Genomic DNA, 14,734 nt, shown 5'->3' with positions numbered 1-14,734 from the left:
TGATCATAATGTATTAATCTCGTGATAAGATGCTGTATTCGTTTTGCTAAAATCTTATTTAAAATTTTTGCATCTATATTCATTAGGGAAATTGGTCTATAATTTTCTTTCTCTGTTTTGTCTCTTCCTGGTTTGGGTATCAAAACCATATTTGTATCATAGAAAGAATTTGGGAGGACTCCTTCTTCCCCAATTTTCAAAAATAGTCTATATAGTATTGGAATTAACTGTTCTTTAAATGTTTGATAGAATTCACTTGTGAATCCATCTGGCCCTGGAGATTTTTTCCTAGGGAGTTCATTGATGGCTTGTTCAATTTCTTTTTCTGAGATGGGGTTGTTTAAGTATTCAACTTCCTCTTCTGTTAATCTGGGCAATTTGTATTTTTTAAAATATTCATCCATCTCATTTAGATTATCGAATTTGTGGGCATAAAGTTGGGCAAAGTAGTTTCTAATTATTGTTTTAATTTCCTCCTCATTGGAGGTGAGTTCACCCCTTTCATTTTTAATATTAGTAATTTGATTTTCTTCTTTCTTTTTTTTAATCAGATTGACCAAAGGTTTATCAATTTTATTAGTTTTTTCATAAAACCAACTATTGGTTTTATTTATTAATTCAATAGTTTTCTTAATTTCAATTTTATTAATCTCTCCTTTGGTTTTCAGTATTGGGAGATATATTCTTAACCCAACAAGGGGTAGAGGCAATTATAGGAGATAATATAGATATCTTCAGTTATGGTGCATGAAAGTGAAAAGCTTCTAAACAAACAAAATTAACCCACCTTTTTTTGGGAAGTTGTTGAATAGGGAAAAATAATCTTTGTATAGAATTTCTCTGATAAGGATTTGGTATCTAAGACATAGATATAATTAACAGAATCACCGTCATATTATTAGTGATTTGGAACATTATTTTATATGGTTGTTAAGCCGACTTGTTAGTTTGCAGTTTAATTGATTGGAATTATGCAAATGAAATAACTAAAACATACATACCCTTTGACCCAGACATTTTGTTACTAGGTGCATACTCTAAAAAAACCATTGACAAGAAAGTCCCCATATACACCCAAATATTTTAGTAGTACCTTTTGTGATAGTGAAGTAGTGACATCTACTTTGTTTCTGATCAATTGGGAAATAGCTAAACAAATTGTGGTACATGAATGAAATGGAATATTAATTATGTTGTAAGAAATGATGAGATGAATATAGAGAAGCCAAGAAAGCTACACATGAATTGTTGCATAGCGAAGTAAGTAGAGCTAAGAAAATTATCTCCATAATTGTGAGAAACAAGCCCCCAAGAAGTCCCCAACTATGAGAAATGTGCTCACTCCAAAGAAAGAACAACACTTGTTGTGAAATCAGGAAAGCTTTTATTAATCTTTACGTTCATTCCCCCTCAATGAACAGGTGGCTCCCAAGTAAGGCTACAGGAAAACTACAATTTTTGTTCAGACCAATGCAAGCTCTTTATACTGTTCCAGGTTTGAACTTCCTGCCACACCATCTATTGGCCATGTGACTTCATGTTCTCCTCTCTGATAGGCTTTTCCTCAGTTAGCTCATCAAATCTGTGCACAAATTCCTGACCATGCTAGGTCACAACTCTGATTAACTGCTATTACTTAAAGCTAGAAGGAATTTTAACCCTGTGCAAACAGAACTCCTTCCTTTGTTTCCCATCTAATGATAAGGAAAAGAATAACCACAAAAAAAATCAAAAGTAAATGTTGCAAAATCATAAAAACCAAACATGACTCAAAAAGGTATAAGAAGACATCCACATCTCATCCTTTGGAAGAGGTGGGAGAACACACAGATATTGTAGATTGTACATATTTTCAAACTTTTCCCTTGTATTGATCAGTTATGCTGATTTTTTTCCTCTTCCTTTTCATTGTCCCTTTTTGTTTGTTAAAAATATTATTTGTTATTAAGAATGGCTCTCTGAGAGAAAGAAAGGGAGAAATAGGGTGGGAAGTTTTGACATAAAGAAAGCAAAAGACATTAATAAAAAGTTATTTTACAAAACAAAGAAAAGGGGATAAGGTTAATATATTATGCATATCCATTTCTCATTTTTCTGCATCTTTGAGTTGAATTGGAGCTCTTCTAACTAACTACATATTGTGTTTTCTTCTTTTTTCCAATTTGGTGTGAATTGTTACTGCATATAGAAAACTAATTCTGAATTGACTATCATATCTGTAAGCAGTCATTTCTTATCTCTTATGTTAGAAAGCCATTTTGGTTTTCAAAATTTTGTGGAGTACTTGGCATGTTCAGCACTGTCCTTGAAGGAAGTATTCATGATATATAGTTCTGAAGTTTTTGATCGCTTCATGATAAGCCTTTGAACCTTTCATTTCTTAATCCCTAAGCATTTTTTCCATTGTACTTTCTGTTTTCTCCTTTGTCATCCTGCTTTTGTAGGTGATCTTTCCCCATTAGATTTTAAGTTCCTTGAAACCAAGGATTATTTTTCTTATTTGTATCTCCACTGCTTCACACAGTGCCTGGCACATAGTAGTTGCTTAATAAATGTTTATTGAATTAAATCGAATTGTCTACTTTCAGATTGACACCACCAAACAGCAAGGCTTATAGTGATTTAGTTGTAGGATTTTATCATATTTTTAAAAGAATTTCTCAGCATCATTTACATATGATGTTGATACATAGGCATTTGCCACTTGGAATGACTCTTACCTCTTGATTGTACTCGTGGTTCAGTTTAAATGCCTTTATGAAACTGTCACTTACCATTCGTATTCATTCATGGTGATCTTCTTTTGCATATATTGTGTGTGCCATGTATTTGGTATTTAGTGCCTTAATTTTAATTTTTTTCTCATGTATTTTCATTTGCCTTGTTCACAAAGGATTTAGTGGTTATTTATCATGATGATAATAGTGGTGCTTGCCTACCCTGTGTTTGCTACTCTCTGACTTGGTAATTAGTTACATACAGTTCAATTTCAAGCTGCTTCCATGGCAGTAGGGGCCATGACTTGAGGGTCTTAGCTAGAAAGAGATGAAGAAAGGTGTGAGGAAGTACAAAGATCTCAATACTGATAAAATAGAATTCTCAATAGTATCATATTCTGAGTTGGAAGAGGCATTAGTGATCTACCAGTCCCTCCATCCCATTTTACAAATGAAGAAACAGACTTGACTTTTCTATGGTCTCACAGGTAGTATATAATAGAGCCAGTATTTGAACCCAGGTCCTTTAACTCCAAGACTGACACTCCTTCAACAGTACCAAACTACCTCTTTTCAAATAAAGGGAAAGGAGATATAAAGGTTTGTATATCAAGTTGTACTCAAGTCCATCTCCATTATTGTTTGAAATTTAGCTATTTGAAAGGTGCTACCATATGATTAGAGTCAATAATTTGTGCTGGACTGACAGCCATCAGTAGCACCATTTACTAGGTCAAAAATCCCTAATTTAATAATTTAATTAGAGATTTTCCTAATGTCGTCAGAAGATAACATAACATTTTTTTATGAACAAGTCACAGAGCAAATGCCTGGACATGCACTTCAGATTTAACAATCTTTTAAACAATGCTGGTTACCCTGTCTGAAACATGGCTAACAATTTTTGAAGCACATCTGGAAATAATTTATGAAAAAATGAAGGAAAATTTCTAATACTAAGGACCTTTAGTAAAACCCTAGATGATTTTTCTTAAATTTTAAAATGTTACTCTCTGTTTTAATTATGTATAAGTTAAAGTATTGTTTAGGTAGAGCAGGAAAAATCTACTGTTGTCAAATTTCTCCCATTTGCATCATTATTTCTTAAAATATCTAGAGTTAATATGAAGTAGCATTTAGAGGGTTATTCTAATATTTTTACTTGGCATTAAAAGTTTTTCCAGCTACTATTTTTCATTTTTCTGTTTTATAATCCCTTTTCATTTTTCCCTTTTTCTTAGGATTTCAGTATGTGTCAAGATAAAGTTTTAAGTTAAAAAAAAGAGAAAATGAAAATTTGTTCCTGTTCATTTATATCAATGAGTCAACAAGTTTTTGTTGAGCAACATATACTAGATGTTTAGAGAAATATACATTTATATAAAAGTTCAATTGAGTTGATTATTTTTATATACAGAATTACACCTATTGAATTAAGTACCACATTTACTAGAGTATATTAGTGGGATATAACCTTAGAAAAACCTGTAATCTCAGTTTAAAAAATAGTTCTTTGGGGGAAAATGTGCTTTTAGTAAGGTTGAGAAAAACTTTTCATTTTCAATTTTCTCTCTACATTTCTCTCTAGTTTTTAATAGATAACTTTATTTCTTATCCTTCTAAGCATTTTAATAAACACTTCTGTAAAAGTTTTTAATACTATTTTCATATTCTTACATTTGTAACTATTTACTAATTAATATAAAAATACATTAATGAGCTTAAATTTGACTTCTGAATAATTCAGAAATTGCTCACCCAACTTGTAACTCTACTTTTTCTACTCCTTCCATGATGGCAAGAGGTGAATGGAGATATCTAATTAAATTTTAAGTTTTCTGATAATAATGGAAAAGAATTTTAAGTTCATATATTTTTAATTATATGTATTCTATGTAGCATACCTTCTGTTATACCAACTTCTTTAAAGATAATAGACTATTGAAAATTCTCTAGTTCTTTCCTGCCTCTTACTGAACTTCTATTGTATTAGTAAGTTGCTGTGAATAATGCATAGGATTATATAATAATTAACTAAGATAAAGTTGTTAAATCAAGTGTTTACAAGTTAAGACTGAGCAAAAAAATAGTTAAACTTATGGAAGGATTAGACGTAATGAATTTGCTACCTTTGGTGCTCTAGTCCTATTTCAGTATTCTTGGGTAAAAGGATGGGACATGAGACCTTCCAGAGTATTTTAAACTTTGCATTCTGAGTTCTTATTGTATTAGTTACTGATTTAGAAAGCATCATGTGAATATTAATTGTCTTTGACACTGAATATCCTGCTAAATTTGATTTATGATCCTTTAAAAACAATCCACTCATCTTTCTTTGAGGAAAGCTTCAAAGAAGAAAAAAATCTGTTGCTCAAAAATTTTATCACTTTTTTGTGGTTAGGAGGTCGTTTGGAATTATCCCTGAATCATGCCTTTGAATCTCCATTAAATAGAATGATAAGAATTGAGTCTATAGATCAGTAAAGAAAACAGTCTCATTGAGGTATTGTTTGTATTCCTAAAAGTAGCTGAGAATTTTAGTTGTCAAAACAAACAGCTTTCTGGGACACAGCCAAACTGTTTCTTCCCTCTCAGGGACTGGATAAAGTAAATGCTTCAATTGAAATCTGCTTCATAGAAACTCCAGGACTATCGGGATGATGCATAGCCCCTGAGATTACATCAGTATGGAAATGGTTGTTCTGGCTATAAACTGAGTTTTAGTGAAGAAAATTTAATGGAGAAATATTTGAGTGGAACCTATGAAACAGCATGACAGGAAGTTCACATTTTATCTCTTTCTCATACTAATTAAAGTTGAACAGTGTGTCACAGGTCATTTATTCCAGTCTATACTATGTACAGCATGCCTGAGAAGTGACCATTCATCCTTTGCTTGAAACCCTTTTATATGCAGAAACCCACTGCCTTTCAACATGGTCATGTCCATTTCTGCATAGCTCCAGTCTAGAAGTTTTCTCATTCATCCAGCTACTATCATTTGCTACCCTGTAATTTCTACATATTTCTTGTTATTCTGTTCTCTGGAGCCACATAGGATAAGTCTCAGATACTTGAAGGCCCTTATCATATTCGTCCTAAGTCTTCCCTTTTCTAGACTAAACATTCCTATCTCCATCACCATCATCTGATCTTCCTTATGTCATGATTTAAGGTCCTTCACCATCCTGTTTATGTTTCTTTGGATGCTTTTCAGCTTACCAGTCTCATTCTCAAATATGTTTCTGTTTATATAGCATCATTTCTTGAATTGAAAAATGCATATTTTTTTTAGTCATGGGTTGTCATGACTGGGGAGGATGTTATCACTGACAGAAATAGGGAAACCACAAAGAAGAGGTTTTGGGGGAAAGAAGTTAGATTTGGAGCTTTTGAGGTCACTAGTACATGAACAAAACATATCTGTAATAACATTAACAAGTGGACATTAATGAGGAAGACTTGGTCATGTAGGATCCTGGTGATGAACATCCTTGTACCAGGCAAAATTAGTTCTTGAAGAGAAGATTGAGTTTTTCCACCTACTTGAAGACCTTACTTGAAGCATTTATAGCTTGGTAGAGTAGTGTAGTGGATAGAGTGCCAGGCCTGGAGCCAGGAAGAACTAAGTTCAGATCCGGCTTTGGACACTTCCTGATTGTGTTGCCCTGGGTAAGTCACCTAGCTTGGTTTGCCTTGGTTTCCTCATCTCTAGAATGAAATGGCAAACCACTTCAGTATCTTTGCCAAGAAAGCCCAGATAGGGTCACAAAGAGTTGGACATGGCTGAAAACAACTGAACAACAGCAAGAACCATTTCTTGTTACTGCCATAGCTTTAAAGAACCCAGGGTCACCTCCATGCCACAGTGAGGCAGCAGAGTAGAACCTCTGTGGTGAAATTTTTTAGTCCTACTCAGATGTCAAAGTAGATATTAAAAAAAAATGGGTCTGAGGCAAGGCTAAAAGATTCCCAAATGTAAATGAGAAAGTTAACTTTTATCAGGTTGCTTCATTAGAGTAATAAATGGTTAAGGCTGGTAAAGTCTTTTCTGTTTTCTATTTAAAAATCTCAAAGACTTAATTTCTCATTAATTTTATCTTAATGAGTTTTCCCCAAAGACACACAGTGTAATATATTCCTGATTTTTCAATTATTTAAATGATAGTATAGTAGATAACAGCCTGAATGTCTAGAATTTCACTGTAGAAGTTCTTTTCTAATTATATATATTCCTTTGCTTTTTGCCATCATGGAAGAAGTGGAAACAGTAGAAGACTGAGTTACAAGTTGGGCTAGCAGTTTCTCATAACCTTCCTCTGCTTTACCCCTCCCCTCCCCTCCACTTCTAGTAGGCACTATCCCAGTAAGGTAGTGGCCAGCAAGATAGTATTTCTTTGGAAAAGTTCATTTGTCCTTTCCTAAATTCAACTTTCTTCATCCTTAGAAACAGAGGGGACAATTTTCTGAGTTAGAAAATGGCACGAATAGAAGAATTAGGGATCATTTCTGTTTAGAGATAGAGATGCCTTTATTGAAAGAGGTTTTATATGGAGTTAATGGGAATTAATAGAGAAACTTTTATTTCCCAAGTACTTGATTGAAAATTTTTAGTTTTATTCTTTAAACAGTTTTGGTCTAAAGCATTCCAGACTTGAAGAAAAATTGTTGCCGTGTAACACAGTGGAAAAAATTATGTGATCTTATAACCAAATAATGTAGTAATCATGTTGAGGTCTTTGGATGTTAAAATTTCCTTAATGTGATTTCCAGATGTCTATATCCTTTGTAGTTCTAATGTACAATTTACTTTTTTTCTCCATTTAACCTTAAGGTTTCTTCAGTTTGCTGGTTTGAACTATAGAAGCTGATGGAGCTAAAATATAAAATGCCTGATTTGGTTTTGCTGAAGAAAGATACTGCACTCCCCAGTAAGAAACTATGATAAATATTTAGATTACATCTGAAATGAGATAATAAGGAAAATAGCTTTTAAAAATTTAACTCTAAAAACTGGTATCTGTCATGGTTGAGGAATCAGATATCCTAGGTTATTGTGTATTCTAAGTTATTAAGAGAGATATATGAACTATACATAGTTTACTAATTTTCAAAGAATAGGATCATACTAAAAGGCACTTAGCAGTAAAAGTCCACTGATATAATTTAATATTTAATTAAGTAAAATGCATCTTGAAATCTTTTAGTACATTGGTGTTAGATAGAAATGGGGGGCCACTAAACATATATAAAAATCCCTGTGAATTACATATTGACGTAGAAAATCACTTGTTAACATTATCTGTGTCCTATTATATTTTTATTTATTTTGTTAAATATTTTCCAGTTACATTTGAATTTGGTTTTGGCTATACCCAGTACTGTTGCAGGCCAAATATTTGACCCTCTGTTCTAGTATCTTGGAATTATCATTATGAATACCAGTCATGAACATGATGTAGAGATTTAGAAGTGTTGATTATTAGAATTTGTTAAAATGTGAAATGATAGTTTACCATTTTTGTAAAGTACATTTGACTGCCTGATTTCCCCTTTATTTAATAAATATTTGCTCCTACTGCTGATTGGTATGTTTAGTGGTTTCAAAATACTGTATTTTGAAACTAAATTTTTTTATTCTAATTTTGTTACAGGCAAATCGTCACCCATGTAATGGATTTGATCTGACTTGCTAAATCATATTGCATTTTCTCTCTTGGACTTTGTGGTAACAGACAGTACAAGAAATGTTCATTTAATCTTACTGTATCTGCAAACAGTAATTACTAATGCATAAAGATAAAATTTGGAGCTGCAGCAGAACTAATGTTTGCATCCCTTATAAGAATCCTGGTTTTATTCATCTGAAAGATTTTGATGATGATGTTTTTCTAAAGTATGAACAAGAAAAGAACTTGTAGCATTAAAAAACTACATATTGATAAGAATGCCCAGAAGAGGTTTAATGCTTCAAGCCAGGACCCGTTGGCTGCTCGTGGGTCTTGCCCTGCTGTGTATTTTGATATTATTTATGTACCTTCTTGAGTGTGCTCCACAGACTGATGGCAATGCCTCTCTTCCTGGTATCATTGGAGAGAATTATGGTAAAGAGTATTACCAGGCTCTCCTACAAGAACAAGAAGAACATTATCAAACTAGGGCGTCTAGCTTGAAACGTCAGATTGCCCAACTCAAGCAAGAATTACAGGAGATGAGTGAGAAAATGAGATCGTTGCAAGAAAAAAAGAACACTAGGGCAAATGGTGTGGGTTATCAAGGCACCAAAGAACAAATACCTAGTGATCTTTTGGAGTTTCTCCATTCTCAAATTGACAAAGCTGAGGTAGGCATAGGAGCTAAACTACCTAGTGAATATGGTGTCATCCCCTTTGAAAGTTTTACCTTAATGAAAGTCTTCCAATTGGAGATGGGTCTCACTCGACACCCAGAGGAAAAGCCTGTTAGAAAAGATAAGAGGGATGAGTTGGTGGAAGTTATTGAAGCTGGCCTAGAAGTAATTAATAATCCTGATGAAGAAGATGATCAAGAAGATGAAGATGGACCAGTTGGGGAAAAACAACTATTTAATGAAAATGATTTTGTAGAAGGTATTGTAAAAATTTATTTAGCTTGGAATCAGTTTGGGCTTTTTTATCTGTGAGGTCAGAGTTAATCTTCATCTGAAAGGCAATGTGGAATGAAATGAAGAGTTGATTTCTAGTACCAACTCCATCATTAACTAGGTGGGCGATACTGAGTCAGTCATTTTATATCTCTGGGTCTTAGTTTCCTTCTCTGTAAAATAGGGATTTTTAACTGTTTTTGTGTCCTGGATACTTTGGCAGTCTAGCGAAGACTGTGTGTGCACCCCTTTGCAGAAAAATTTACCTACAAAAGTTCTTTTCCCATTGGAATTCAAGAATCTCCCTGAAATCTAGGGTATATGGGACCCCATTAAGGACCACTCCTATAAAGTGAAGGGCTGAAATGATCCCTTGGTCACTTTCCAGATACAAGATTCTGTGACAGAGTAGCAGTGCACATTGCCCTCTGTTTGTTGGATTGTATGTTGTGATGGAAGACTCCTCAGGCCAGAATTTAGGAGCTGCAGATTTTAATCCCAGCTCTGCCTTGCAATGTGACCTGGAGCAAGATGTGACCTGGAGCAGGAGTTCTAAGATCCTTCAGCTCTCAGTCGGGAATGCTGAGTTAGCAGCTGTCTGAGTTTTGGCTTCCTTACTTTTAGCTGGACTGAGAGAACTCCATTTCTTCAGAGGTCTATGAGCTTAGAGAAGGAGGTTATAGGATCCTTAAATTTCAGATTTGGAAACAGCTGTAGAGATGTAACCCTCTTGGTTTACAGATAAAGAAACTAAAGTCCAAGAAGTGAAATGATTTGCCAGAAGTCCCATGGGTAGTAAAGAGGCAGTTGTCAGTTTGGTGTGGATGGAGCAAGTGAATCATCCGCCTAACTGAACGTAATTCATAACATTTAAAGTAGTTCTTATAGATATTCTTTTTATTATATGCTTCATAAATTTAGAACTGGAAACAACCTTGGAGGTTATTTTGTCCAGCTGAAACCAAGAAGTATACAAATGTCTTGCCTAGATTCATGCAGGTAGGAAGTATGACACTATATGAAGTACAGGTCTACTGATGTCCAGTCCAGTGTTCTTCATTAATAAACAATATACTAAATAACAGTTTACAGGGATGGGGAACATGTGGCTTCAAGGCCACATGTGGCCCTCTAAGTCCTCAAGTGTGACCCTTTGACTTAATCCAAATTTCACAAAACAAATCCCTTTAATAAAAGGATTTGTTCTGTAAAACTTGGACTGGGTCAAAAGGCCACACCCAAAGACCTAAAAGGTCACACATGGCCTTGAGGCCACAGGTTCCCCACTCCTGAAACTTTTTGTGATGATCCAGTGTGATTATTATAAACATTTTTTATTACATTTTACTATTATGACCTTAGAGGTTATTTCATAGAGCCATCTGTCCCCTTCATTAAATGGACCTATACTAACCAATGGTCTGGTTAATATTTTAATTGTCTCTTCCTAGCGTAGTGGAAAGAGCACTGACCTTGTCATAGGCCCTGAGACCGAATCCTGGCTTTGCCACTTATTGAATGGCATTGAGCAAGTCACTTACCTTGATAGCCCTGTTTGCCCATTATCAAATGAGAAGAGGAGTTGAACTAAATGACTTCAAAGGTCTCTTCCAGCTCTAGAGCTTATGGTCTTATTCTTTTGTGGTATTTGTTTACTGCTGTCTTTTATCATGACTCTCAGTGAATTCTTTCTTTCTCCCTTTCTCATTTGCTATCTATAACTCCAGCCATTTGCCTGACTGCTTTTGTGGTTTTGGAATCCTTACCTAAGATAAAAAAGGCTATCAGTGCAATTCAGATAACTGAGTATGATGCATAAAATTAAGTCAGATCTGTTTGAGAAAGGAAGGGATAGAATCTTCTCATCTGAAATAAAGGGATAGTTTGAATTCTGGCATTGCTAAAACACTTTTTTCAGTGGATTCAGCGGGGTAGGAGACAGATGACAAAGGGTTAGACATACTGGTCCTTGGAAACTATCCCAGCTTCTAAATTGAAATCATCAAACTTTCGGTGCCCAAGTAAGTGGTGTAACTACCTAAATGACATTCTGTTTTTTCTAATGTTTCTGATCCCCTCCTTCTTCTCCAGTGGCAGTGTTATTGTATGGTCATTAAAAGCAGAAGCTGCATCTACCTTGTTTTCCTTTGAATACTCCCTGCTCCCTATCATAGCACATTACAGTATACACTATGTGCAAATAATTGTGTTTAAAGAGAAAAGGTAATCTTTTTGAAAATTTTCAAATTATTCCCTTAGGAAAAGTTATTAAAGAAAAAATAGCTCAAAAATATTGATGGCTTTATTTGTTTTTGTTCCCTTTCTTGAGTTCAAATGGAGAAGCCATTTCTGGTGACTGTTTTGAGAAATTTAATAAAGGTCTACTGTTTAAACTCCATAGCTTATTCCAAGATTTCATCATGAAAGGAAATCTTAAATTTTACCTACTTCTTCAGAATAATTTCAGGAAGAAACATTGCTATTAAAAAAGAAGGGGCAGTGCTCTAAATTTTATATGGAGGATGTGCTGTGTTCTTGGCAACAAAGTATCCAGCTTCTAAAACTTTTATTACCTAGTGACTGTCTTTTGATTTTTCTTAGGTATAGATTTCTTCAGGGTGAGTGGATAGGGCTCTTTGAGTAAATGCTTCATTAACTGGCCTTGCAGATTGTTTCCAGAAAATCTACCAGCCCTCATTATTTTAATCAGTTTCAGCAACACTTAGCTATGTTTCAGGGATCCTATCTCTGAGGGTGATGAATATCAGTATAAAGTAACAGTGCACAGTTTCAGGCATGTTACATTTTTAATGAAAATTCCTAATGTTTAGTTGTCAAATTTCTAGTCTTCCTACCCCACCTCTCCCACTTTCACTTTTTCTCCAAGGCACCTTGATTTGGAAGTTGTCTTAACTGTCTTGGTTTGATACTTTTTGATGTTTTTGGTGATGGAAATTGTTAAGTGGGAAGGTACTCTTACTAAGGGGTGTGTGTATGTGTGTCTGTGTGTGTGTGTGTGTCTGTGTGTGTGTAAGAGACAAGGGTGCTTTTGCCATATTGGAGGGAATCTGTTACCCCTTAGTTAGGAGTAATTAGGAATTGCTTCTTTTTTTCTCTATAATATTATGATTATGCAAAATTAATCCATTCTTCAAAAAAAATCAATCTGACTATACAAGTAGACCTTATCTTTTCTTCCTAATTAAAATTAAGACATCACTTTCTTCCTCTCCCGGGCATACTTAGGAAATTATAAACACAGCTGCTGTGCTATTATAAGATAGTATTATATATTTTCACAAACAGGTGCTGAAGAAATGGAAAATTTCGCAGTGTTTTTAAAAAAATTCAGATGTTCTATATCAAGAATAACAAAAGATTGTATATCTTTATGTTTCATTGCAGTTAGTACATACAAGCTTGAATAAAATTGGTGTTTTTTTTATTATTCTTGTAAGTCATCCTCTAGTGTTAGAAAGATTTAAAAGGTGAACGTTTGCTTTTATGGTAGGCAATTAATTTCTCCGTCAAGCAGTGGTGTGCTTAAATTGTAACTAGGTTTATAAGGTTATATGGATTAGCTCACACAATTACTAGAGTAACTAGGTACTAGAAATTCAGTGCTACGGGTATCACTTCTTAAAAAGACTTTTTTAAAAAAATCAGAAATCTCCGCAAAGAAAGGAAGGCTAATCTTGGTGTTAATAGTTTACAATTCTGAAGCAAGAAAGCGTAAATTTGAATTTTGTGTACATTCATGTATTTTAGGCCTTGTACATATATTTAATTTGGTTTAAATTTATCTTTAGTGTCAATTATTTCAGTTGATTTCAGGTACTTGTCATTCTTCCTATGAAAGAGACTACTTAAGAATTGTATTTCATATTTATGGGCTATAAATATTAGTGAGGCGAATATTGCTATGTAGCAAGTGTTTTGAATATTGTTTTTTGAAACTTGTTATATAACTTTGTATACACACATAAATGAAATGTATGATGCATCGTTTAAAGACTAACCCAAAATAGTTTTTGGTAATAAAGATGAATTATTATAGGTTTAAGAAGCTCACAATTTGAATTGACCAGTAATTATATAGTGATACATTTACCTACTGCTGTCAGCTATTAAAAACTCAATTTCTAACCTGATTTTGGTGATGATTGGAGAAGGGCAGAGTAGCTGGAGTATTTGGGAGGAGAGGTTTGCTGTGGCACCCAAAGGTCTCTGGCATTTTGTTAGTATATGTAGATATTTCATTGGATCCCATGATCCCCTCAGTGTAGACAACTCTCACATTGGTACAGATTGAAGCCCTTCTCTGACTTCTCATACTGTGTTATTTTCATCCAAATCCTCTCAGGGAGAATGTTATCAGTGTGCTAGAGGTTTTCTTCTGGTCTTTTGATATTTCATAGCTACCAGTGTAAAACTTGGACTCTCCATCCATGTACCCTCACATTATTTCACCTCTGCCTGTAGTGACCTACATCTCCAGATTTTGGCTTCTGTACCACACCTTGCACATGGCTTTGTCGTGAGTAATTTGCTGCAGCCTATTTTCACCCACCATCTATCTTGTGTTGCTATTTGGGTTACCTGTAATTGTGGTTCTCCTGAGATTGTGTTGTCACTGTGGGATATTGACATTCAAAAGATGCATTTCAGTGTCAGGGAACAGCTTGATAATGGTGAAAGTGTAGCTAACTTACTATTCAAATATGAACTGTCCATCTGCCCTGTCAGTTTAAGATGTACATACTGATGGACTAATTCAATGAGTTCTCTATCCAGTTGTGTCTGTCCCCCAGACTGCACTTACAAATTTGATTTTATAAATATATAGCTAAGATTTAATGAATGAAAATGTGAGGCTTTATGTGTGTCTCCAACAAAGATTATCTTACTTAATTCAAAGCATTATGCCAGCCAGATCTTCCTTTTGGATATAATGTCATCTCACTTACTAACTATAACTTAATATATACAAAATGGAGCTCACGTACTCCTTGTGAATCTACCCCTCCTTCATACTTGTTTCTGTTGACACCATACCACTATTTTCTCGTTTATCCTCAGGGTCAATCAAAGCTCTTCCTTCTCTTTCACACTGATTTTCTCCTCTTCCTCCTGCCCTTCCCAAAGGCCAATCAATTAGCAGATCTTATAGATTCTGCTTGCACAATATGTTTCATCTGCTTCACCTTCTCTCCATTCACAGAAAGCCCCTTCTCCCCACCATCTTTCACACCCACATCTTCTGCTTTCTTCTTCTTCTTCTTCTTCTTCTTCTTCTTCTTCTTCTTCTTCTTCTTCTTCTCCTTCCTCCTCCTCCTCTTCTTCTTCTTCTTTTTCTCCTTCTTCTTTTTCTTCCTCCTCCTCCTCATCTTCTTCC

The 14,734-nt window shown here is 34.5% G+C and overlaps 1 protein-coding gene across 3 annotated transcripts in view; it reads left to right on the top strand.

Moving 5' to 3' along the window:
- The window catches only part of CSGALNACT2 (chondroitin sulfate N-acetylgalactosaminyltransferase 2), a 47,348-nt gene that overhangs the window by 11,518 nt on the left and 21,096 nt on the right, over nucleotides 1-14,734 (top strand). For all 3 annotated transcript variants that reach the window (XM_072628012.1, XM_072628010.1, XM_072628011.1), the window contains 2 exons: nucleotides 7,552-7,648; nucleotides 8,372-9,325. In XM_072628012.1, coding sequence (XP_072484113.1) covers nucleotides 8,665-9,325 — 661 coding nt within the window. In that variant the 5' untranslated portion in view covers nucleotides 7,552-7,648; nucleotides 8,372-8,664. The remainder of the gene's footprint in view (nucleotides 1-7,551; nucleotides 7,649-8,371; nucleotides 9,326-14,734) is intronic.

Source organism: Notamacropus eugenii, chromosome 1, assembly GCF_028372415.1.
Source record: "Notamacropus eugenii isolate mMacEug1 chromosome 1, mMacEug1.pri_v2, whole genome shotgun sequence".
NCBI lineage: Eukaryota > Metazoa > Chordata > Mammalia > Diprotodontia > Macropodidae > Notamacropus > Notamacropus eugenii.
This window is presented reverse-complemented; position numbering and strand designations above follow the sequence as displayed.